Consider the following 27,135-nt stretch of genomic DNA (forward strand, 5'->3'; position numbering starts at 1 on the left):
GCATTTTTGGCCTGAGTCTTCCAGTTAGCAGCAAAGCTGCACACATTTTTTACTACCTGCAAAGGTTTTCCTGACGTGACACTACTGCATATTTCTTTCAAAACTTTCTGATCCCAACTGAAGAAGAAATGCATAGCGCAGCATCTCCCCTCTAACTCCATCAGATCATAATAGAGTCCGGGGAACAAGGACATGCTCTCTTTTAATGACAGTAGCTGCCATATTCTGGTTAGTATTAAGAGATTCAATTTTTTAATGAATGAGTGAATGAATAGGTGGATTGTCTAGTCGGTGCAGGGTGGTTAGGTGGTCAGGGTGAGGTGGTGGTGAGGAGTGGCAGTCGGGCCTAGTTGGGTCTGATTGGGAGGGATATGTGGTCGGTGGTGGGTTTGGGGGAGATAGTCATATTGGGTTGGGGGGGGGGGGTGCGGTTGACGTAGTCTGGTAGCCAGGTCTGGTTGGGGGTGACATAGGGGTCTGGCGGTGGGGTGGTAGACTGGTCTGGTTGGTGGTGATGGGGGGTGGGGGTAGATCAGTCTGATTGGTAGGGAGTGGTGTAGTCGGGGGTGCGGAGAGGGGTAGTTGGTTCTGGTCCAGGGTGGTTGGGGGTAGTTGGGTGGTCGGTGAGGTAGTCGGTCTGGTCGAGGGGGTAGCCGGGTGGTCAGAGAGGGGATTGCGGGGGCCTGTTGTAGAGTTACCCATTTCCTGGGTAACTGTCAAGCTAGGTCAGAATCAGAGACATTTGCACAGATTCTAGGCAATGGGGAATTGTCCTTCGGAAGTTTAAACTTCTCGGCCAATTCCCACGCAAGTCTGTGCGTCAGGACTTCGCAGGGTCACACATCTTCTGTCATATGTCTCGTCTCTGACAATCCAGAAACTGGAAGATTTGGTCCTTTATTTCTCAATGGAATGTATATTTGCAGAGAATTATGACTTTTAAAAAATGTTCACCGTTGCTTATGTACTGTCCTTTTTAGTTTCCCAATCCATCATAGTCAACTTGTCCCTTCATTCTTATGAAATTAGCTTTACTTAAGTTTAATACTCTAGTTTTGAACTTGCGCATGTCACTCAAGGTGATATTCATTGTATTGCAATTGCAATTCCCCAGATGACCCATTACTATGAGATTACTAACTAACCCTGTTGCATTGACATAAGACAGATGTAAAATGGTGTCTCACCCTTTTTGGCTCATATCATATGCTAGGAAACTGTCTCAAATACTTCCTATGAACAATTCAAACTACTTTTGCCAATTTGATTTGTCCATTCTAGCCTCTTGTGCATACCCTATTCCCTATGCCTTTGTTTTCCTGGTTCCCATGCTCTGGAATTTCCTCCATTTATCCCATTGCTCCTCCAGCTCCCTTGACTCTTGTAAGACTGTTCTTAGAACCAAGCTTTTTGACCATGCTTGAATTTACCCCTCAATTCTTACCTTTTGACCATTATGCCTCCGAAGAGATGGATACTTTTCTATGTTAAAGAGACTAAGTAAATGCAGTTTGTTACAGTAATGGTCAGCAAAATTTTGGGAATTCCCCATTAGAAGTGGGGAAAGCAAGCCTGTACCTTTTAAGTAGCTGATTTCAAAAGCTATTTTTAAATTAATATTATTTGGAGTTTGGCAAACAATGTCATTGAACCATCCTCCAAAATTTGCACAGTTAAACTTGTTTACACAGCCTGACGGCAGCATGATTTTACCTTGATCTATAAGTCTGTCAGTAGGTTTTTGAAAACTGACTTACTAGCAGGCGCTGGTGAACGAATGCCAGGTTTTTGAAATTGAAGTGAGAACAATATAATTGTATGAGTAATTGCTATTGAGAACAACCTAGAACCAGCTGCCCATCTGCTCTTTCTACTGAGGATGTTATATGATGTAGAGAACAGTAAAGAGGGTAGCAAATAACCTACGCATAAAAGTAGTTTCTTTGTTTGAAAAATGCATAGCGTGCAGATAAAACTCCTCAGTTCCAGACAAAGTTTGATGCGTCACTGTTCTAGGTGAAATTTGATCAGTGAGTCGCAGGCTGTGCCCAATTAAATCTTCTTACTGTGATCGAGAAAGACAAACTTGCTGTTGTTGCACTTAAAATGGTGGTACACTAAAAGACATTACTGAAATTTACCCAGCTGAAGCATCTTAGTTAGATACTCTGACTTGAAACGTAGGCTGACCTAAACGAATACAAAATGCATCACAATTTTAGTAACCTTTTTAGCATAGAATGATTGAGCCCAGAAGGAGGCCCATCTTGCCTGTGCCAACACTTTGAAAGAGCTTTCCCCATAGCACTGCAATTTGTTTTCCCTTCAAATATTTATCCAATTTCCTTTTGAAAGAAATTTGCCCAGATTTTATGGTCTGTAGCTACCTGGCAGCAGTCACTAAAGGCAAAATACTGCAGATGCTGGAAATCTGAAACAAAAACAAAAAGTGCTGGAAAAACTCAGCAGACCTGACAGCATCTGTGGAGAGAAAGACAGAGTTAACGTTTCGAGTATGTCTCTTCTTCAGAACCAAAGAGAAGTAAAAATATGGTGAAATATATACTGTTTAAGGGTGGGTGGGACAGGTGAAGCTGGATAGAAGGCCAGTGATTGGTGAAGGCAAAGGAGAGGTTGCAAAAGATGTCATAAACAAAAGGTTGAAGGGGTGTTGCTGGTGGTGATACTGGCTAAATGAGGTGCTAATAGTGACATTAGGAGTAGAAAGCAGAATGAGCAAGTGACAGATGGCCCTATTGGGGGGTGGGGTGGGGGGAGGGGAGGGTGGTGGGAAAAAAGATCGAAATAGGCCAAAAAGGTGGGGATAAAACAATGAAAATGTAAATAAATATTAAATAAAAATAGGTGGGAAAAATATATATATATGAAAATTTAAAAATAAATATTGAAAAAAGGGAATGAAAAGGGGTGAGGGTGTAGGAGAGAGTTCATGGTCTGAAGTTGTTGAACTCAATGTTAAGTCTGGAAAGCTGTAAAGTGCCTAATTGGAATATGAGGTGCTGTCCCTGCAGGTTGCGTTGGGCTTACAGCAGGCCAAGGACAGACTTGTGGGCATGAGAGCAGGGTGGTGTGTTGAAATGGCAAGCAACTGGAAGGTCTGTCTCATGCAGACAGACTGAAGGTGTTCTGCAAAGCGGTCACCCAGTCTGCGTTTGGTCTCTTCAATGTAGAGGAGACCGCATTGGGAGCAGCGAATGCAGTAGACCAAATTGAGGGAAGTGCAAGTGAAGCGCTGCTTCACCTGAAATGAGTATTTGGACCCTTGGACGGTGAGGAAGTGGGGGGAAGTAAAGTGGCAGGTATTGCACCTTCTGCGATTGCATGGGAAGGTGCAGTGGGAGGGGCTTGAGGTGTTGGGGGTGATGGAGGAATGGACCAGGGTGTCCTGGAGGAACCGCCCCTATGGAACGCAGTGTGGGGGGGGGGCGGTGGTGAAGGGAAGATGTGTTTAGTGGTGGCACCATGCTGGAGTTGGTGGAAATGGCAGAGGATGATTCTTTGAATACAGAGGCTGGTGGGGTGAAAAGTGAGGACAAGGGGGACCCTATCATGGTTCTGGGAAGGAGATGAAGGTGTGAAGGCAGAGGCGCAGGAGATGGGTCGGACATACCCAGAATTACAGGTATCTCCTGGGCGTACAACACTCCTCGGACTGCTGTTCTTGCCACACCCTGAGATCTGCACTCAGCGCCATGCGCTGCCATATGAACACACTCGACCTCTCCCTCCAACGATTCACTCTGTCTCAAAGCTGTCCTTGCCCCCAGTTTAATTCTATTCTTCATCTCATCCGACGAGAAACTTTGTCTCTTTCAGGCGCGAAGGCATGCAAGTTCCAACAACTCATTGATACCAACACCCACCCAGGACCCTCCGCCCCCTCCTGTCCCTCTGACCCTATCCCGTCTTCTAATCCTAGCCCCTGCCGTGTATTCTACCCCTGACCTCCCCCTCTCTGATGCTGAGCATTCAGTACTCAGCAAAGGATTCAATTTCAAACCCTTACACCCTTACCTCAATGAATCCCAGGCTCGGCACAATGCTGAACTCTTCTTCTGCCACCTTAGTCTCCGTGGTGACTTCTTTGGGCAAGAGTCCTCCCCCCGTTCAACAGATCCTTTCACCTGCCTCCAGTATTCTCCCTTCACCTGGACCCCTCCCTCTGTCCTCTTAACTGTCCTTGATCTTTCCATTGCTAACTTGTCGGCGTGACATGGGCTGTCTCAATTTCTCTGCTTCTCTCACCCGCTTTAACCTGTCTCCTTCCGAACTTGCTGTGCTCCGTTCTCTCAGGTCCAACCCTGACTTTGTTATCAAACCTGCTGACAAGGGTGGTGCCGTTGTTGTCTGGCGTACTGACGTCTACTTTGCAGAGGCTGAGCGTCAACTCGCAGACACTTCCTCCTACCTCCCCCTGGACCATGACCCCACCACCGAACATCAAGCCATTGTTTCCAGGATTATCACTGACCTCATCTCCTCTCGAGATCTTCCCTCCAAAGCTTCCAACTTCACAGTCTCCCAACCTCGGACAGCCCGCTTCTACCTCCTCCCCAAAATCCACAAACAGGACTGTCCCGGTAGACCAATTGTGTCAGCCTGTTCCTGCCCTACGGAACTCATTTCTTCCTATCTCGTCTCCGTTCTCTCTCCCCTTGTCCAGTCTCTTCCCACTGACATCCACGATTCCTCTGATGCCCTACATCATATAAACAATTTTCAGTTCCCTGGCCTCAACTGTCTCCTCTTCACCATGGACGTCCAATCCCTTGACACCCCCATCCCCCACCAGGATGGTCTGAGGGCTCTCCGCTTCTTTCCCCATCCACTGCCACTCCTCCGTCTGGCTGAACTTGTTTTCTCACTGAACAATTTCTCCTTAAACTGGCCTCACTTCCTCCAAGTAAAAGGTGTGGCTATAGGTACCTGCATGGGCCCCAGTTATGCCTGTCTCTTTATGGGGTACGTGGAACATTCCTTGTTCCAGTCCTACTCAGGCCCCCTCCCACCACTCTTTCTCCGGTACATCGATGACTGTTTCGGTGCTGCTTCGTGCTCTCGTTTGGACGTGAAAAAATTTATTAATTTTGCTTTCAATTTCCACTCCTCCATCACTTTCACATGGTCCATCACCTGACACTTCCCTTCCTTGACATCTCTGTCTCAATTTCTGGTGATAGACTGTCCACCAATATTCATTACAAGCCTACCGACTCCCACAGCTACCTCGACTACAACTCCTCACACCCTGCTTCCTTGTAAGGACTCCGTCCCATTTTCTCAGTTCCTTCGCCTCCGTCACATTTGTTACGATGATTCCACTTTCCAAAACAGTGCTTCTGACATGTCTTCCTTCTGCCTTAACCGAAGTATCCCCCTGGTGCCTGAGAGGCCTTCAACTGTGTCTGACCCATCTCCCGTGCCTCTGCCCTCACACCCTCCTCTTCCTCCCAGAACCATGATAGGGAGGGCCCCCCTGTCCTTCTCTTTTCACTCCACCAGCCTCCGCATTCAAAGGATCATCCTCCGCTATTTCCGCCAACTCCAGCATGACGCCACCACCAAACACTCTCCCCTTCACCCACCCTGTTGGCATTCCTTAGGGACCATTCCCCCAGGGACACCCTGGTCCAACTCCTCCATCACCCCCAACACCTCAACCCCCTCCCACGGCACCTTGCCATGCAATTGTAGAAGGTGCAACACCTGCCACTTTACTTCTTCCCCCTCCTCTCCGTCGAAGGGTCCAAATACTCCTTTCAAGTGAAGCAGCGCTTCACTTGCACTTCCCTCAATTTGGTCTACTGCATTCGCTGCTCCCAATGCCGTCTCCTCTACATTGAAGAGACCAAATGCAGACTGGGTGACCGCTTTGCGGAACACCTTCAGTCTGTCTGCAGGCATCACCCAGACGTTCCTGTTGCTTGCCTTTTCAACACACCGCCCTGCTCTCATGCCCACATGTCCGTCCATGGCTTGCTGCAATGTTCCAGTGATGCTCAACGCAAACTGCAGGGACAGCACCTCATATTCCAATTAAGCACTTTACAGCCTTCCGGACTTAACATTGAGTTCAACTACTTCGGACCATGAACTCTCTCCTCCATCCTCACCCCTTTTTGATCCCCTTTTTTCAAATGTTTATTTTAAAACTTTTATATATATATTTTTCCCACCTATTATTATTTGTATTTATTTCCAATTTGTATTCATTGTTTTATCCCCACCTTTTACCCTATTTTGATTTCACCCCCCCCCCCCAATAGGGCCATCTGTCACTTATTCTGCTTTTTACTCTTCATGTCACCATTAGCACCTCCTTTAGCCAGCATCACCACCATCAACACCCCTTCGACTTTTTGTTTATGACACCTTTTGCAATCTCTCCTTTGTCTCCACCTATCACTGGCCTTCTATCCAGCTTCACCTGTCCCTCCCCCCTTAAACAGTATATATTTCACCATATTTTTACTTGTCTTTAGTTCTGAAGAAGAGTCGTACGGACTTGAAACGTTAACTCTCTTTCTCTCCACAGATGCTGTCAGGCCTGCTGAGTTTTTCCAGCATTTTTTGTTTTTGTGGCAGCAGTCGTTGTTGACTTTGAGGAAAGCTGCCCACAAGGATCGAATGATCTCTGTAGAATGGATTTATCCTTTCATTCTGGCACCAGCTACTGAAGATCTCTGACATCCAGTAACAATGTTGCTATCAAGCAGGCTAAGCACTCAATCATATTGAAGAATTCTCACAGACAGCAAAGCAAGAAGTAACAAGCAAAATTTATCATTCACTTTTTATAATTTTACAGAAAGGAAAATAAAGATTGGGACATACACATGGGATTAAGGTAGAGGTGAACTATTTTTATTTTCAAGTTTGTTTTTTATTTTAAAAATGGATTTTTTTTATCATGGAGTGGTAAAAGTTGACATTGCACAAATAGCTTTTTGGAGCCAGAAAGGTTGTTTAGTCATGATTATGACTTGATATACCATTAAAAATTCAGTGACACCTCATTCAACAAGATGTAAAAATTTAAAGGGTTTTTACAGTGGGCAGAATAGCGTAAATTCAATGGTATTTAATTAGTTTCCATCTGTGAGGACTTTAGCAGTGTGCCCTGTGACAATGACATCAACTGCTGGATTTGTGTGTGTAACTATTCACAAGTAATTATAGCGGAAGCTGATGATTTTGGTGTCATTACAGCTGTGAAATCCAGGCCTAAGTTGAATCAGCTTCCACTACCCTTCAATGCGATGCATTCCAGATCATAATTTGCTGTGTAATTTTCTGTCCCTTCATGTTACATCTGGTTCTTTTACCTTAAATCTGTGTCTTCTCATTACCAACTCTCCTGTCACGTGAAACAATTTCTCCATTTTTACTCTCTGAAAGTTCATCGTGATTTTCAGCACCTCTATCTAATCTTCCTTTAAATTTTTCTGTTCAAAGGCAGACAATCCCAGTTTCTCTCCTCTCCCCATGTAACTGAAATACTTCAACCCTGATGCCTTCTAATAAGTCGTCTTTGCACTCTCTCTCTCTCTCTCTCTCTCTAAGATCTTGACATTCTACCTAGACTGTGACGCTCAGAGTTGACCACAGTATTTTGGCTGGGCCCTAACCAATATTTTGCAATATTGTAATATAACCTCTCTGTTGTTGCACCTTCTATTTATAAAGCCAATAATCCTGTAAACATTTCTAACATCTTTCATAACTTGTTCTGTCAACTTCAAGGATTTATGTTCATGCATCCTCAGGTTTCTCTGTTCCAGCACCCTCTTCAATATTTTATCATTTAGTTTACATTTCCTCTCCTCATTCTTCCTACAAAATGAATCACTTTTAGACCAATATAACACATTCAGGACATGACTATAGACCATTCTGTGCTAGGCTTTATGTCAGAAACATTATGAACATTTAATGCATCAAGCATGTAATTGCACTTCTCTTCTTGATCATTATTTTTGAGATTAATCCATTAAATTGCACTGTAAAAGTAGTTATATCTATAATTTTCATTGCTGTGTTTTAATGCTTTGATTTAATTTGTCAGATGCTGCATGCAAGTTTTTAATACCTAGTGATATTTTGATTAATTGGTATCATTAAAGTATTTATTTATTTCCCCTTTTAATAAAAGCTAAAATAAGAGGTAGCACAGTGGCCATTGAATAATACAGATATGCTTTGTATTGTAACTTAGTTTTACTGAAAAAAGAGACTTTTTTTTTTAAGCTTTTCATCTTGCACTCATCAGGACAATTCACAAATCAACATTTTTTTCAGCAATACTCTAGTTCTGTACTACCAAATGACTATTTGTAACTTAGCTGTCATCCTTTCAGTTTACTTAATTATTTTTTTCTTTCTGCAGAGGGGAAGTTACTAAAAAGTAAGCTTGGAAGGAAAGCCAGACCTATAGTAAAACCTTTTGAAGCTATCAAATTTTTTAAGTAACTTCTGTTGAAAAAAAATTTCCTTTAGAAAGCTGAAATATAATGAAACATTTTGGGTACTAATAAAACAATGCATTATGATAACCCTTACAGTCTTTTTTTAAAAACAAATGTTGAATTTGAATCATATTTGTGTTTCATTTAGTCCTCCCCATGCAGACGCAAAGGCTGTTTCTGGGACCTTGCCGCCAGTCAAATCCAAGGCAAACTTTATTGAAGCAGACAAGTATTTTCTGCCTTTTGAGTTGGCATGCCAGTCGAAATGTCCCCGCATAGTCAGCACATCTCTTGACTGTTTACAGGTTTGTATTACCATACTTGAGTCTGAAATGTAAATAAGATTATTTTTTTAAAAACTTGTGAGACAATGAGGCTGTAAATAACGCCTTTTGAAATTAAGTTTTTGTTCAATGCAATTTATATTGGAGTGTAAACATTTGAAGAAATGTGGCTCAGTTGGCTCTCTGTGTGTTGTCCACTAGAAATTGCTGACTAGCCACAAGTGCTACTTTTAGTAGAAAATGCTTGTATACAATACTGGTAAATGTACTTCTCGTGTATATTTACTTAACAAACAATTACTGCCCCTCAATACAAACCTTCATCTCTTTGAACCAGAGTTTAGAATTTTAGCATGAATTTGTCTCGCATTGTGCATCTTAATGCAGCTTGGGTTTTTGTCTAATTATTACAAGTGGAACTTGAACTTTATCAGAAGGATCACAGGGAATGTTGACTTGCACATCAAGATAAATCTCTCTCCTGCCCTCATGCTCCCCTCTATGTCTGTCTGTAGCACCCCCTCTCTGTCTGTTTGTCTGTCCTCTGTGTGTCCCCCTCAGTCCCTCCCCCTTGCCCCCCACACCCCCGGCCAGTTGCCGTCTTTCTGCATGCCTCTCTCGCTGCCTGCCTTGCGCTCCCTCGCTGCCTGCCTATCTCCCTTGCCACATACCTCACCCCCTCCCGGCGGCCTGCCCGCTCGCCCCCTCCCAGCGGCCTGATTCACTCGCTCCCTTGCCCAAAACTTGTCTATCCATGGTCAGACCATTGTTAACCAGTGTGAGCATCTTGCACCTTCTTCCCAGTAAATTAACTTGGCTCCCCCACCCTGCCACCACCCAGGCTTGTCAGGCAGAATTCGCAGCAGGTCACCTGATCCACTTCTTGCCTCCACTGAGATTAAAAACATGGAATGTTATATTGTTAACTAATCATTACTTCAGTAGCTGAGACACTATCGACAATCAGGATTATTTCCTCATCTTTGCATTGATCGGTTTTACATGAAGTTGTGCTTTGGGAAAATGCTGGCAACTGGTATTGGTCTTGTAACTTTTGACTCACTGAAATATATGTTGACAAAGGGATAAAAGATATAGAAGTAACAACTCAAGATTATTCTGACGTTTGGTGCAGACATGATGTATTAAACAGAAGCTGAGAATTTAGTTCAATGGCTAGTTGTTAAATCAAATCAATATATATGTATATTATATAGATAGAGATATATATATGATATACATATGTACATAAAGTGCCATTTTAATTTGTCAAATTAGGATGCAACTTAGGTAACTATTTAGAATTTCAAACTCGCTGTACATAAACTGTCCTTTCAATTCTTTGAACCGAACTCTGAATCTATCATCCTTGGCCCCACCACACCTTAACCATCAGTTGTGACCTTCTACTGACCTGTTGTCTGAGGTTGTACCAATCTTTTTGGAACCTCAATGTCCTATTTGATCCTGATCAGAGCTTCCAGTCCCATGCCATCTGCACCATAAAGACTGCCTACTTCCAGTGTGTAACATTGCCTGCTTCTGCTGTCAGCCCATTTGCTGCCCAAACCTTAATCAAATTAGGTCCATTGGTATCAGCATCCTCAGTGGACACAGTTATTCCATTATTCTCCTACCTGGCCTCCTATCCTCCACAAACTTCTGTTCACCCAAAACTCTGCTGCCCAATTCCGTCCTGCTTACCAGTCACCCTTGTCATCACTGACCTGCATTGGGGTTTTGGTTCTGATGCTTCTCGTTCAAAATTTACATCCTGATGTTTGAATCCTTCCATGGCTATGCTGCTCCCAATCTCTGTAACCTTCATCTTGCTTGCTTAAAGGTTTAGAAACTATATTTTTCCCAATAGTTGAAAAAGCTGAGATTATAAAGATTGATGTTGTTGCATTACACTGCTTATGTAAATATACTTTTCTTGCCACTTGAGTTGTAGAAAAATAACATTGGAGAATCAATGCATTATGCCTTGCAGTGGTGGGATACAGTTCACTTCTCTGCACTCCACTAACTTTCCAATCTCAGTGATATCACTATACGAGGCACTAAGTGGAGTCTTTTCCATTGAGAAGGAAGAAAAATTAGATGAAAAAGTGTCTTGGAGTTCTTTTGCTGTTAGGTTGGGAATGGCATTGAGAATATTTCTGTAAAGGTAACTGTTAAAAGCTAGGCAGCTTATACTTTAAACTATTGAAATAAATGGTTCCCTAGCATCATATGTCACATGCTCCAGAGCATTACAGTTTTTATAGAAAATAGTTCCGTTACTCCCAGCTTCCAACAGGTTGCTTCCTTTATACTTTCCCAGTAAGATAACTTCTAACCCCAGAACTGTGTCTCTCTGTGAGGGTTACACTGTAGATTTTTTCCTCTAGCTCCAAGCTAGGCAGATTTTCAAGCTTCATTTAACTCCTCATGAACTCCGATCATCAACCTGAGCGTGTGTTCCCACTCTCATGCTGTGGGATGAATGATAGAGTCAGCATTTACTCTGCTTAAGGTGCCACACCTGCCTGGCTCTATCTCTGATTCTCAGTTGGCTACAGACCGCACAAGACACAACTGCAGCACCTGTCTGTCTGTGATAGTCCTGGGTTTAAAGAGAAGCCTGTAACCTAATCCCAAAATGGCTTCCTCTGCCACCTTTCCCATGGCAATGGGGAACATATCAGCTTTGCATTTAAGTAGAAATTTTAATTGGTTATCCTTGATCCCAATTCCTTTCATCTTAGAAGTAGAAGGGAGAGTTTACAGTACAACTGCTTATAACTAAATATCTACAACACCTCTCCAGGACTTTGGAAGACTCAGAATCTACTCATTATAGACATGGAAACTGCTGTCATTGTCCCCAAGTATAAATGCCTTGCATCTCCCTCCAGTAAAACAACTTGAGCTTTCATTTGATCTCTAACAATTAAGCCACCCAGGCTTACTGTTAGCCAGACTCCAACACAAGTTACTTGATCCCTTTCAGCTATGCTACAGTTAAAGCTACAACCCTGAAATATAGTAATTTTATCAACCAAAAGATACAATCCTAAAACACAAAAATCTTATAAACCTCACAATTGTAATGGTAATTTTTTAACTAACACAGTGCCATTCTGAGATCATCTACATGATTGCCCCAATCAGGGATACTCATTGTAGATTAATGGGCTATATATTTGTTCAAATGTGTATGATGGTGAAAAAGACTTAACTGAATAATTTGATTTTGATCTAATGCTAATTGTCTTTGCCTTCTTTCATGTAGAAATTAATTGCCTATGGGCACCTCACTGGTAATGCCCCAGACAGTACAACGCCTGGCAAGAAATTAATTGATAGGATCATAGAGACAATATGTGGCTGCTTTCAAGGCCCACAAACAGATGAAGGTGTTCAGTTACAGATAATTAAGGTAATATTTTAATATTTGAGCTTCCCAGTGATCAGTGGAATATTTGGAAAGATTTTTATGCATGATTTCAATGCTTTGATAGAGTTTGACATAAGTGTTTTAATTTTTAATTGATTTGGTTATAATTTAGTTCACCCATTTCCAAAATTAAATGGTGTATTTACATGGTTAATGAGCAAATTAAATATAAGGTGACGATATTCATTAAGGTGGAGGAATCATTTCTTTATAACTACAAGTGCATGTTAGTTGGAAGATCTCCTCTCCAAATTGTTAATGAATACCAACTTTTTTTTTAGGTTTTCCAGATTAGTTGTCTCAATTAGAGATAAATGATAATTCAGTGAAATAATGATTTTTAGGGGTACTTGATGACCTCACAGATAGTCTGGCAGTTGGATTATATTTCTCAGGCTTACCACAGTCCACCTGCAAGCTTACACTAAACGGTTTATCATTACTGTAACACAGCAAATTTGTGAAAGTAATGTATCATATGACCCACACAAGGTTAAAAATATTAGACAGGCTACTGATACTGAAAAATGCAAGCAGAGTTTTTATAATATTTATTTTACCGCACTATCTTACTTTGCAAAGCCTGCTTTAGATTCATGCAAACTTATCCTTTCCTCTGCAAAACCACCTGATCCCAAGTATTTATGTATAAAAATATTTACCCTCCCTCTTCTGGGCAGATAATATTTGTTGAAAGCTCTTATATACTTTGTGTTTTAAAATTTCCTTGCTCCTCTACACACCTGCCTTTTAGTCACAGTTATTCACATAATTATAAAAGATTCTGCCCCTCTCCAACAAATCTCAAGTGAATTTCAGTGTAAAATTTCCCTTCTCTGGGCCTAGTACAAATACCAGCCTCTTCAGCAACAACCTGAAAAGTTCAAACTCAAAACATAGTGTCCAACATTAGATGCAATTCAGCAATTGGGCAACACCGGCTAAACAATCCTGTTTGTGCTAAGAATTACACCAAAAACCAGACTCGCAGTATGGCTCAATTACACTTGCTAGAAGCCACATATATACGCACACAGGGTACGGTCCTTTTCAGAAGGAACGTGTGCATGCTTTGCACTTTTTTCATCTAAACAAAAGCTTAGGGAACAGTCATTCCCTGGCTCATACCCCTTGACCGATTAGAGTCGACCTGCCGGTTTGAATTTGAACAAACCTGGACAGCTAACTGCTCCAGGCTGCATTCTCCATGGCAATGCCTCCACCAACCAGAGTCCACTTGCAACCAATCAGCACTCTTCTCAAGGACTGTAAATGTATTCCTCTTGATACAAAAGCCAGTCTGCCATTCGCTTTTCTGATTATTTTCTGTGTCCACATAACATTTTAATGATCTATGTACCAGGACCTTCAAGTCTCTTTTGAACCCCATTGTGTTCTACCTTTTCACCATTTAGAAAATACCCTGTTTCATTCTTTTGAGGTCCAAAGTCCCCTCATTTTTAACACTAGAATCCATTTGTCACGATTTTACTCCGACATGGACTTAATGGGCTGAATGATCTCCTGTGCCATAATGACTCTAGGCATTCACTCAAGTCTTGGTAATTTTATGCTTCTATTGACACTGCTTGCAATGCCACTTCTCATTGGCAAATTTGGGTATGTGGTTTTTTGCCATTACATCTAAGTCTTTAATAAATGTGGTGAACAGTTGAGGACCCTCTACAGATCCTTGTGGGTGAATAGTTGCGAGCCTACGCAGATCCTTGTGTGACACCACTAGTCATATTCTGCCAGTTAGAGTACTGGCCCATCACCCCATCTCTCTGCCTCCTGCAGCTCAGCCAATTTCCTAACTAAGTCATTAATTTATCTTCAATTCCATGAGCTTTCATTTTAGCTGATTATCTCTTTCGAAGGACTTTACCAAATTCCTTTTGGAAGCCTATCGAAATAATATCCATAGACACTTCCCTGTCAATTACTGTTCTATAATTTCCTGATTTCCCACTGTCACTTTTCTTTTTTAATGGAGTGACATGATTCAAGCGAATGGAGAGGCGGTGGCCGTAGTAGCATTGTCACTAGCCTAGTGACAATACTGGACCCAGGATGGTGGTGGCATAGTGGTATTGTCATTGGACTAGTAATCCAGAGACCCAGACATATGGTGAATTTGAATTCAATAAAAATCTGGAATGAAATGTCTGATGACGACCCTGAAACCATTGTCGATTGTTGTAAAAATCCATTTGGTTCACTAATGTTCTTTAGGGAAGGAAATCTGCTGTCCATGCCTGGTCTGGCCTACATGTGACCCCAGATCTACAGCAATGTGGTTGACTCTGAAATGGCCTAGCAAACTGCTCAGTTGTATCGTACCACTAGAAAGTCAATAAGGAATGAAACTGGACGGACCACCCAGCATTGACCTAGTCACTGGAAATGATGACGACAAACTCAGCAGTGTCGACCCTACAAAGTCGTCCTTACTAATATCTGGGGGCTAGTGCCAAGATTGGGAGAGCTGTCTCACGGACCAGTCAAACAACAGCCTGACGTAGTCATCCTCACGGAACCATACCTTACAGATAATGTCCCAGACTCCTCCATCACCATCCCTGGGTATGTCCTGTCCCACCAGCAGGACAGACCGAGCAGTGGGTGGCACAGTGGTATACAATCGAGAGGGAGTTGTCCAGGGAGTCCTCAACATTGATTCCGGACCCCATGAAGTCTCATGGCATCAGGTCAACCGTGGGCAAGGAAAACTCCCGTTGGTTACCACATACCACCCCCCTTCTCAGCTGATGAATCAGTACCCCCCCATGTTGAGCACCACTTGGGGAAGCACTGAGTGTGACAAGGCACCGAATGTACTCTGGGTGGGGGATTTCAATGTCCATCATCAAGACTGGCTTGGTAGCACTGAGCTAACCGAGCCCTAAAGGACATAGCTCCTAGACTGGGTCTGCAGCAAGTGATGAGGGAGCCAACAAGAGGGAAATACATAATTTACCTTATCCTTGCCAACAATACATCTACCACAGATGTATCTGTCCATGACAGCATTGGTAGGAATGACTAACACACATTCCTTGTGGCGAAGTCCAGTCTTCACATTGAGAATACCTTCCATTATGTTGTGTGGCACTACCACCGTCCTGAAGGGGGTAGATTTCAAGCAGATCTTGCAACTCAAGATTGGGCAACCATGAGGCACTGTGGACCATCAGCAGCAGCAGACTTGTACTCAACCATAATCTATAACCTTATGGCCCAGCATATCCCCCATTCTACCATCACCAAGACAGGGGATCAATGAAGAGTTGCAGGGTGGCATGCCAAGAGCAGCACCAGGTATACCTAAAAAAAAGTGGTGAAGCTACAACCCAGGGCTACTTGCGTGCCAAAACAGCACAAGCAGCAAGTGATAGAGTAAGTGATTCCACAACCAATGGATCAGATCTAAGCTCTGCAGTCCTGCCACATCCTGTCATCAATGGTGGTGGAGGATTAAACAGTCACTAGAGGAGGAGGCTCTACAAATAACCCCATCTTCAATGATGGGGAAGCCCAGCACATTAGTGCAAAAGACAAGGCTGAAGCATTTGCAAGAATCTTCAACCAGAGTGTCAAGTGGATGACCCATCTCAGCCTCCTCCAGACGTCCCCAGCATCACAGATGCCAGTCTTCAGCTAATTCAATTCACTCCACACATATCAAGAAATGGCTGAAGACACTGGATACTGCAAGATTATGGGTGTGCAAAGCAGAGGCAATTTGAGATCAAAAGACAGCTGTAATCCTCCAACTGGTCCAACTGGCTCCACAGTGAAAAGAACCTAATTTGAGGTTCAATATTCTGGCAATTGCACTGAAGACCTGTGGTCCAGAATTTGCCATACCCCTAACCAAGCTGTTCCAGTACAGCTACAACACTGGCATCAACCTGCCAACATGGAAAATTTACAAGGTATGCCCTGTACATAAAAAACAGGACAGATCCAACCCAGCCAATTACCACTCTATCAGTCTACTCTCGATCTTCAGGTAAATGATGGAAGGTGTCATCAACAGTGCTATCAAATGTTATGACCAATGCAGTTGGTAAAGCGGAGTTATTTAAAAATCCCAGAGGGAAACTTTAAACAACTGTCACAGCCTAGAATTTTAAGTGTTATGTTTGAGATGCGACTCTAAATTCAGGAATCAGACCATCAGTGCATTAAACTAATTGAAACATTTTATTAACTTACATATGTTAAAAAATATATATACACATGGCTACAAATTACTACTATAATAACTTTTAACAAATTCCCAAACTAATCACCATTAAGGCAACAGCAACCTGTAGACTTAACCAGACATCAGGCAATGCATTTTCACCTTACAAGTTCAAAATGAGGTTTTTTTTCACTGTGGAGCTAGCTGGACCAATTGGAGGCTTACAGCTGCCTTTTGATCTCACATTGCCTCTGCTTTGCACACCCGAAAACTGCTGAAGTTATACCTACCACCACTGATTGAATTCAAATTCTCATTGTCTCACCAGCCTCTTTGAACTTCACCTTTTAACAATTAAACCCCTGTCATAGTACCAATTTTATTAGTATTGCTTGGTAGCTGCTAGAAAGGCATCAGTTTTCACCCTTCTTCTTGAATGCTGTTTTCAAAAAATGCAAATGCACACTATCTCCCTTACATATCAAAACTAGTATCCATCAAAGCACCCAGGCTAGCTGGCTTTAATTCAATTAAGACACACTACAGACTAAACCTCTAATTTAAAAGAAAAATATTTTCCAAAATATTATATACATTAATAGCTTCATGACACCTGCTCACTGATGCTCAGTTTGGGTTCAGCCAGGGCCACTTGCTCCTGACCTCATTACAGCCTTGGTTCAAACTTGGACAAAAAGGCTGCACTCCAGAGGTGAGGTGAGAATGACTGCCCTCGACATTAAGGCAGCATTTGACTGAGTGTGGCATCAAGGAGCCCTAGCAAAATTGTGGTCAATGAGAATCAGGGAAAACTCTCCACTAGTTCGAGGTATACCTAGCACAAAGGAACATGGTTGTAGATGTTGAAGGTCAATCATCTCGGACACCACTGCAGGAGCTCCTCAGGGTAGTGTCCTAAGCCCAACCATCTTCAGCTGCTTCATCAATGACCTTCCTTCCATCATAAGGTCACAAATGGGGATGTTCGCTGATTGCGCAATGTTCAGCACCATTCACGATTCTTCAGATACTGACATAGTCTGTGTCCAAATGTAGTAAGACTGGGACAATATCCAGGCTTGGGCTGACAAGTGGCAAATAACATTTGTGCCTACAAGTGCCAGGCAATGACCATCTCCAGCAAGAGATAATCTAACCATTGCCCCATGTCATTCAATGGCATTACCATCGCTGAATTCCACCACTATCAACATCCTGGGAGTTACCATTGACCAGAAACTGAACCGGACTAGCCATATAAGTACTGTGGCTACAAGAGCAGGTCAGAGGCTAGGAATCCTGCAGCGAGTATCTCACCTCCTGACTCCCCAAAGCCTGTCCGCCACCTACAAGGCACAAGTGAGGAGTGTGATGGAATAATCTGCACTTGCCTGGATAAGTGCAGCTCCCACAACGCTCAAGAAGTTTGACACCATCCAGGACAAAGCAGCCAGATTGATTGGCACCCCATCCACAAACAATCACTCCTTCCACCACCAATGCACAGTGGCAGTAGTGTGTACCACCCACATAATGCAGTGCAGGAGCCCCCACAGCCTCTTTAGACAGCATCTTCCAAACCCACGACCACTAGCATCTAGAAGGACAAGGGCAGCAGACTCAGGGGAACCCCATAACCTGGAAGTTCCCCTTCAAGCCACTCACCCCCCTGACTTGGAAATATATCTCCGTTCCTTCACAGTTGCTGAGTCAAAATTCAGGACCTTCCCCTTAACAGCACTGTTAAGGGTGTACCTACATCACATGGACTGCAGTGGTTCAAGGAGGCAGTTCACCACCACCTTCTCAAGGGCAATTAGGGATGGGCACTAAATGCTGGCCTAGCCAGCCACATCCCATAAATGAATAAAAAAGACAGGAAGTTTATAGTTAGGGCAACTGCAGTGATGTCACCTGCTTCTTTAAAACCCTTGGATAGAAGTGATCAGGTCTTGTCAATTTGATTTGTGAAGATGGGTGCTATTTTTAAAATTTTGGGGGAATATGGTGGTATTCTGTAAAGAAGGCTGTGAGAGTATGTGCGTGTAATTAAACTGCCGGAAGATTAGTTAATACAGCTTGTCTGTAGGAGCAGAGGGATGAAATATAAAGGGGCTAGATGCATGTATTTGTAATGAGAAGCCATGGTGAAGTTGAATGTATGAGTAAATAATTTAAAAATTTTCATTAGGTGATAGGTAAGGACTTGACTTTTCAGCAGTTAAATTTCAACGGGAGTTTAGAAGTGACAGGGGACTTTTAAAACTTACAAAGGTTTCATAGGTAAACGAGGGGAGGTTATTAAATTTTATTTCACCTGGAAGTGGAGGTAATAGGAAGACTTATATTTCAGTTCCACAACAGAGTGGAAGAGAATGAGAAGTTGTGTGGTACACTTTATTAAACTAGCAGCAGTTTGCCATGGGTAATATTACTGGATTTCTATGGTTAAAAATCTATAAGGGAACTATTGCCAAGTAGTTTACTTGTGTATTTTGGCCGAGGTTTTTTTGGGGGGCGATGTTTTGTAAGACTGTTTAACTATGTAATTTTAGTCTTATGTACTTAAGTTTTTTCTTGTTAATAAATCTTCTAGTCTCAAAATCCTAAAAGTGTTACTGGGATTCTATGCTTCTGGGATTAGTGGTATTCCCCTCATTTTCAAAATACAAAAAAGATCAGTCAGACAAGTTTCTCTCTGGGATTTGGCTTGCTCAGCAAATAACATGACTATGGTTGTAACAGATTCCATAGTGCTGTTATTTTCTTCATTATTTTTATTTTGCTTACATTAACTTTTATGATCTCTGACCCTGATGCAATATTAATTTACTTAGGATGTTTGACATGCTGACTGCTCTCTCTGCTATAACTACTGCTGCAAAATAATTATTCAGTATGTCTGCTGTTTCCCTATTTTCATTGATAGAATCAATGTTATCAGTTTAAATGGGGCCCTCATTGCTCTGGACCACTCTCTTTTTCATAATATAATGGCAAAATTTTTGTGTTGATTTTGACATCCCTTGGAAGTTTTTTCATACTTTGCTTTTGTAGCTCTCAATATTTGTTTGCCACCATAAGACCATATGATGTAGAAGTAGAAGTAGGCCATTCATCCCATTCAGCCTGCTCCACCATTCAGTGAGATCATGCTGATCTGATGACCCTCAACTCCACTTTCCTGCCTTTTCCCCATACCCCTTGATTCCTTTACTGATGAAAAATTTGTCTATCTCAACCTTGAATATAATTAACGACCCAGTCTCTGCAGCCTTCTGCGATAAAGAATTCCACAGATTCACTACCTTCTGAGAGAAGAAATTCCTCCTCATCTCTGTTTTAAATGGATGCCCCCTTACTCTAAGACTATGCCCTCTGGCCCTAGACTCTCCCACAAGGGGAAACAGCCTCTCAGCATCTACACTGTCAAGCCCCCTAAGAATCTTTTGAATAAGGTCGTCTCTCATTCTTCTAAACTCCAGTGAGTACAGGCCCAACCTACCCAACCTCTCCTCATAAGAAAATCCTTCTATCCCTGGGATCAGCCTAGTGAACCTTCTCTCCAATGCCTCCAAAACTGTTCACAGTATCCTAGGTGTGGTCAAACAAGTGCCTTGCATAGTTTTAGCAAAACTTCCCTATTTTTATACTCCATTCCCTTTGAAATAAAGGCCAACATTCCATTTGCCTTACCTATTACCTGCTGAACTTGTATGCTAGCTTTTTGTGATTCATACACGAGGACCTCCAAATCCCTCTCTGCTGCAGCTTTCTACAATCTTTCTCCATTTAAGTAAAATACAGATCCTCCATTCTCCCTGCCTCACGTTTTCCCACATTATATTCTATCTGCCAAGTTTTTTCCCACTCGATTAACCTGTCTATATCCCTCTGTAGACTTTGTGTCGCCCTCACTACTTGCCTTCCCACTTATTTTTGTGTCATCCGCAAACTTGGTGATAGTACATTCATTTCCCTCATCCGTCATTAATATATATTGTAAATAATTGTGGCCCTAGCACTGACCCCTGTGGCACACCACTAGTTACAGTTTGCCATCCTGAAAATGCCGCCCGTATCCTAACTCTGTTTCCTATTGGTAAGCCAATCCTCTATCCATGCTAATACATTACCCCCAACACCATGGGCTCTTGTCCTATTAAGTAGCCTTATGTGTGGTACCTCATTGAATGCCTTTCTTTGATGTTCTTTGTATTTTTCTCATTTATCAGGATCTGTGCTTTTGTTTTGCATTTCTATATGCTTTATCTTTTAATCTTATGTTGTCTCCTACCTGCTTAGTTGTCCATGGCTATTTTTCTTCTGGCAAGTCTAACTATTGCGTCTTCGGGAATACTGGTTGGGTATGACATTAAATTCTTCTTTGAGCACCTCCCACTGCTTCTGTCATTTTATTTAACATGTTTGCCCACTTTGCCATGATAATCTCTGTCTCATGAAGTCGATATCAGCTTTGCCTAGCTTTAGAATCTTAGCTGTTTCCTGTATCTCCCTTTCAAACACCATGTCGAAATCAATCATCTTATGATTGCTATTAGATAAGTGTTAACACACAGTTAGGCTGTTAACTAAGTCTGGCTCATTACTGAACCCCCTTGTTGACTCTAGAACATAGTGAAAAAACTATCCCGGATACATTCAGGAAATTCACAATCTTTTTGACTTGCTAGTCTGTTTATTCCAATCTATATGAAAGTTAAAATTCCCCATTTAAATCATTTTGCTACATACTTGATTGCTCTCTGCATGTATACAGTCTGCCACTTCACAGCTGCTACCAGGGGGTCTGCACATTTCCCACTACATTCTTGATGCCTTTCTTTTTCTTAATTCTACCTGTAAAGTCTCCATTACCTATTTGCCTCTTGTTGTATCCTCTCTTATCATTCAATTGATGTCATCCTTAATCGGTAAGGCTACTCCTCCCCCTCTACTGCTTACCTTATCTTATCTGTAGACCTTATAACCTGATATATTCAGTTTCCAGTCTTGACCATCTTGCATCAATGTCTCAATAATGGCTGCCATGTTGTGCCCTTCAAATTGAATTTGCGCCTGCAATTCATTCAACTTCATCCTTATATTCCATGTATTTTTTTATGAAGAATGCTTAATTTAGCCACACGTCCTAGCCTGTGCTTCTGCTCTAATGTTTTACTTACTTATTTCTTATTTCCCTCACCTAGTTTAATTACTTTGCATCCTCTAGTTTTCCCTTTACCTGCAGTGCCTAAAACACAATTTCTGTTACTCTACTCTCTTCCAATTGTTCCCTGTAGACGGCGCAGCAACCCAGAAGTTCCCGCACAGGCAGAGCACAAGTCAACCCCTTGTAAGTTACCGTGCATGTTTAGCTGTGCAAAAAATTTAAAGGGCCCTCGCACTTAAATGAGCAGCTCACAATTAACAAAAAAAATTGGAGAACATTTTTCTCTTCTCTCTTGTTTATTTTTGTTCTTTGTACCGTCTTTCCTACCTAAGTCCCTGCTTCCCAACCCACCTCCTCACACTTCATAGCTTAAAGTCCTTGTTAGTCCTTATTTACTTAGCCTTTTCACTTGGACCATGGTCTGAGGTTGGTTCAGGAGGAGCCTGTCCAATGGTACAAATCCTTCCTGTCCCAGTACTGGTGTCAGTGTCCCATGAACAAGAAACCACTCTTTTGGGTCAGACTTTCAAGTCAGTTCAGGATGTGCCTCACCCTGCTGCCAGGAAGCCAACATGCCATGTTGGGGGCGGGAGGATGCGCTTTCAATCCTACTTAAAATGCTATCTATTCCCTTGGTTATTGAACCCCCTATAACTAGTAAATTATACTTCTTGTCGTTCACCTCTCCTCTTTGGACAGTCTCCAGCCTGAAAGTTTTTACTGTCATTCCAACTGCCTTTATCCTTACTCTGGCAAGTAGCATTTATTTGTACCTATTGAATATGATCAGTTTCTTCAAATCCTTGTTTACTATCTTATCTGGGTTCCTCTTACTCTGCACACTAGCAGTCACACTAACTGTATTCTGAACCTGCACAATTCTGACAGAAGACTGCAGGAAACTATCCAGGCATTTCACCCTCTCCCTTACATGTCGGAGCCCCTCCAACTTGCACTCCAGTTCAGTTATTCTAATGGGGTGAGAAATTTAAGAGGGAGGCATCTCCTACAAATGTGTTTGCTCAGGAGAGTCTTGTTGATAACAAACTTCCACATACTACAGTCCAGACACACAGCCTGCTTTCCATATCTTAAGACTTTTCATTTACCTTTTCATTTGGCCTGTTTTCCCTTTTTCTACACACTAACTCGCACTAAACACCGGACAAAAAATATAAAAACTTAGTGTCTCAAGCTTACGCGACAAGCACTGAGAAAGCAACAATACCTTCCCACTCTCTCCAAATTGCCAAGTTTTGAACTCTTGTTACATTGCACTTTTTGTGCAACTATAGTTGCATTTATGTTGACAATGAAAGATAATGGGGGGACAAAATTATTTGAAAAATTTAATTGGCTTGTTTATGGTAGTTGCTGCTTCTAGATTGCATAATTTATAAAAAAAATTGAGCAAATTTGCTCATTGTTGATTGGAAGCTTCACTAATTAGGACTGGTTTTTGGTGGCTTCGCATCGAGCAGTAGGACTTCTGAGCCAGCTTACATGCATAACTTGGCCTAAATAGCCAAGTGGTTATGGTACTGGGCTTGCAACCCCAAGATCAAGAGTTCAAATCTCACAATGGCAAACTATGAAACAATGTAACTTCAGCTGAATAGGAACAGATGGAAACGTGTTTGTACTCGAAAGAGTTACATGCATAACTTCATCAATGCTGAGTATTTTAAGCCAATTGATATTTTTATTGGAGATTGGACATCCTGAAATCACAGTTTGATGCCTTCGAAAGGTGTGATGCTATGGATATATGCTAAATGCCCAACTTTCAATTATGTATTTGTGGATCTGCAGATGTTATGTGTGAGTTAACCCCTGTATTGGTTTAATACATCTCTCCTGCATACAAATGATTGTGATTCCTGGACAGTTGATACTATAACTAATAACGAGCTGACAAAAATTGGGATAATAACCTGTGTAACATTTATAATTCTAATGTGTTAGTGGTTTTTGTTTTATGTATCGAACCCCAGCAGTAACACTGTACCCATATAACCAACATGTACCAAATGTGCCACCATTGTCATAATTAGTTACATATTAATATTTCACCTCATGGAACATTTGTGATCAACTATTTTGCAGTGCTTGTGTTGATCAGAAAATAGATGTGGCATCCTCATGAGTGTGCATATTATGAATTAGTTAATTAAATAAAAGTGGGCTCAGTGATATCACCTTTCTTGAGGTGAGGAGTAGGCTTGTTGGAAATTAATGAAATAAAAGCTGAAAGAGGAGAAATTAAAAGTAAAAGAAACTCGCACTCAGATTCTTTCTTAATAGCTGAAAATTTAGTTGGATTAGAAAGTTTATCATGTTTTCATTGGTGGTGTCAATAAATGAGAAATTGGCCTGCACAGATTTGAAGGGTAGGAATGCAAAGGAGGATTTTGGTTTTTTGAGAAGAATAAGTGACTAGTCAGCATATTATTAACAGTATTAGCACTGCCCAAAACAAGTAGTTTAAATGTGACAAATGGACTGAAGTGACATAGATTTTAACATTTTGTGTTTAGTGTGTGCCTTTTGTGCCACATATTCCTTGGAATCACAAATAACTGTAGTTTCCGGTGGTTGCAAGTATATGTGGGAAAAATTATCTTTGGCTTAAAAAGCCACTTATCGAAATTATTGAATATGGCTGCATGTTCAACCAGAAAGTACCAATGAGGAACACGTATCCAGCAGAAAATTGAGGGTATCAAATTCCTAATTTTTTTCCCAAAGACCCCATTCAATGAAATACACTTGATTCATAAGAAATTGCATGGTTCTGAATGGTCCATTTTCCATAATATTTGGCTTCAAAGGTAGAAATTCTTGTATGCTCTTTGCTTCCTGTCCACAGTCTGGAGCCTGAGTTGAAAACTTGACCTGGTCTAAGTGCTGGGGTTTTCTAGCTGCTGTAAAAAAACGTGAGAGAGAGAAGTGCAAAACACAAATTTTACTTTCACCTTGTTCATTGCGCTCTAACAACCACAAAGAAAATTTACAAAAAACAATTTTGAGACATGAATAGCGAAAGAAACAAAAATGGAAAACAAAAATACGAACATACGAATTAGGAGCAGGAATAGGCCACTCGAGCCTGCTCCACCATTCAATAGGATCATGGCTGATCTGATTGTAACCTTCACTCTACGTGTCTGCATTTGAAGCCACTAAGTAAGCATTTTAAGCTAATGGGAATAAATTTTCTCATGTCACTGATGATGACATTAATGAGGCACTTTGACATAAGATATTGCAGCTGGAGTCACTCAGTCAGCCAAGCTAGTTTCATGGCAGATAACCATGTGTTTAGTTGCTGTTCATTGCAAACTTGTTGATGGAAAAACTCCTCTGGTCAGTGCAACACCAATGTCGGCTTTATCCAGAATTACATCCGCCATGAAAAGTAAGGAGGAAAAATATATTGTATAGAGCCATGTAAGTATCTTGAGGCTTGTAACAAAAAGCAAAATTGTTCAAATGGGAGGCTTAAATTTTCATATAGATTAGGAACACCAGACGTGTCAGAAAGACAGTGAATTTCTTGAGTGCATTCAAGATAGTTTTCCAGGATCTCAGAAGCTAGGCGAAACTAGATTTAGGAATGAACCAGATTTAGTTAATCTAACACTAAAAGAACATTTATCAAACAGTGATCATAATTCACTATTTGGCTTGAAATCTAATTCAATGTTAAGTTTGAAAGGAGAAAGTTAACATGGTTACTTAGGTTCTAGATTTTGGTAAGGCTAACCTTAAGATGAGACAGAGACAGATGACAGCAAACTGGTCAAAACTATTATTGGGTAAAACTACTGATAGTGAGAGGTGTTCAAAAAAATTCAACTCAATACAGGACCAGTATATGCACCTAAGAGAAAAGAGCTCCTCTTAACAAATAAAACAGCCATAGTTGACAAAAGATGTGAGAGACAATATAAAACTTGAAGAAAGAGCATAAAGTACGGCAGAGAGATCCAGGGGACTGACGGAAATAATGAAGAACAATAAAAGGCAGCTAGAAAAATAGTATGAGCACCAAAAAAAGAATAAGAAAAGGTAGGAAATGAGCAATCAGGACCTCAAAATAGTAATCAATGGAATACTGCCATTATCATGCACAAATGAGTGTAGAAATGGGACAACAGAATAAATTAATGCTTGGCTGGAGAGATTGTGTAGGAGGGAGGGCTTTCAATTCTTGGGACGTCGGGATCAGTTCCAGGAGTGGGGGGATGGAACCTGTACAGGCTGGGTGGGTTACACCTAAACAGAGCTGGGGCAAATTTCCTTGCGGGGTGAATTGTTGGTGCTATTGGGGCAGTTTTAACCTGACTTGGCAGTGGGATAGGAACTAGGAGATAATGCTCCAGGAGGGATACCAAGGTACAGAGAATATTGGGAGAGACGGATAGTACTAGGTTTGGAAATAGATGTTAGTTGGGTTCAGTGTAAGAGGGAAAGTAATGAAGTCTAAATTAAGGTTACAGTACATGTATATGAATGTGTGGGGTGTGATAAATAAGATTGGTGAGTTGTTGATGCAGAAAACCATGTGGGAATATATTATGGCGATAAGAGACCTGGTTCAAAGAAGGGAAAGACTAGGTAATAAGGATTCCTGGATACAAGGTTTTCAGGAAAGATAGCAAAGGAGGAGATGTGGCAGGATTGATTAAGGAGAACATTGCAGTCCTGGCGAGCGAAAGGATGTCCCAGAGGGGTCAAGTGCATGATATATTTGACTAGACCTAAAGAACAAAAAATGTGCAATGACTTTGCTCGGTGTAGTCTATAGGCCACCAACTAGTGGGAACGGTGTAGAGGAGCAAATTTGCAAGGAAATTACAGAGAAGTGCAAGAATTAAAGGGATTTCAATTATCCAAATTTTGACTAGGATATTGTAGTGTAAAGGGAACAGAGGCGTGAGAGTTCCTAGAGTGTGTTCAGGAGAGTTTTCTACAGCAGTATGTTTCAAGGCCAACAAGAAAGGAGTCATTGCTGGATCTGATTCTTGGGAATGAGATGGACCATGTGGACCAAATGTCAGTAGGGGACAGTGATCATTGTATCATAATGTTTAAGTTAGCTATGGAAAAGAACAAGAAGCAATCAAGAGTAAGAATTATTAACTGGGAGAAAGCTAACTTCAGTGGGGTAAGAATAGATCTGGCCCAGATAAATTGGAATCAAAAATTAGCAGGCAACACAGTGACTTAACAATAGGCTACCTTTGAAGAAGAGAGAGTTCAAGTACAGGCAAAGCATATTCCAGTGAACTAGAAATGTAGGCAAACAAATCCAGAGCTTCCTAGATGACAAAAGCAGTAGAGATGAATACGAAACAGAAGAAGTGTTTTTATGACAAATGTTATTTGGATAATACAGTTGAGAATGAAGCCTAGTATAGAAGATGCAGAGGGAAAGTGAAAACACAATTAAGAGAAGCAAGGAGAGAGTATGAGAAGAAACTGCAGCTACCATAAAAGAATCCAAAAGTCATCCATAGGCATATAAATAGTAAAAAGATGGTATGACGAGGAGT

General features: G+C 41.5%; 1 protein-coding gene across 4 annotated transcripts in view; it reads left to right on the top strand.

The window, feature by feature from the left end:
• The window catches only part of arfgef1 (ADP-ribosylation factor guanine nucleotide-exchange factor 1 (brefeldin A-inhibited)), a 312,411-nt gene that overhangs the window by 81,568 nt on the left and 203,708 nt on the right, over nt 1–27,135 (top strand). For 2 of the 4 annotated variants that reach the window (XM_041189760.1, XM_041189763.1), the window contains exons 3-5: nt 6,830–6,868; nt 8,635–8,791; nt 12,048–12,194. In XM_041189760.1, coding sequence (XP_041045694.1) covers nt 6,830–6,868; nt 8,635–8,791; nt 12,048–12,194 — 343 coding nt within the window. The remainder of the gene's footprint in view (nt 1–6,829; nt 6,869–8,634; nt 8,792–12,047; nt 12,195–27,135) is intronic. The other 2 variants (XM_041189762.1, XM_041189765.1) reach the window with 1 other exon arrangement.

Source organism: Carcharodon carcharias, chromosome 6 (genome assembly GCF_017639515.1).
Source record: "Carcharodon carcharias isolate sCarCar2 chromosome 6, sCarCar2.pri, whole genome shotgun sequence".
Classification (NCBI taxonomy): Eukaryota; Metazoa; Chordata; class Chondrichthyes; order Lamniformes; family Lamnidae; genus Carcharodon; species Carcharodon carcharias.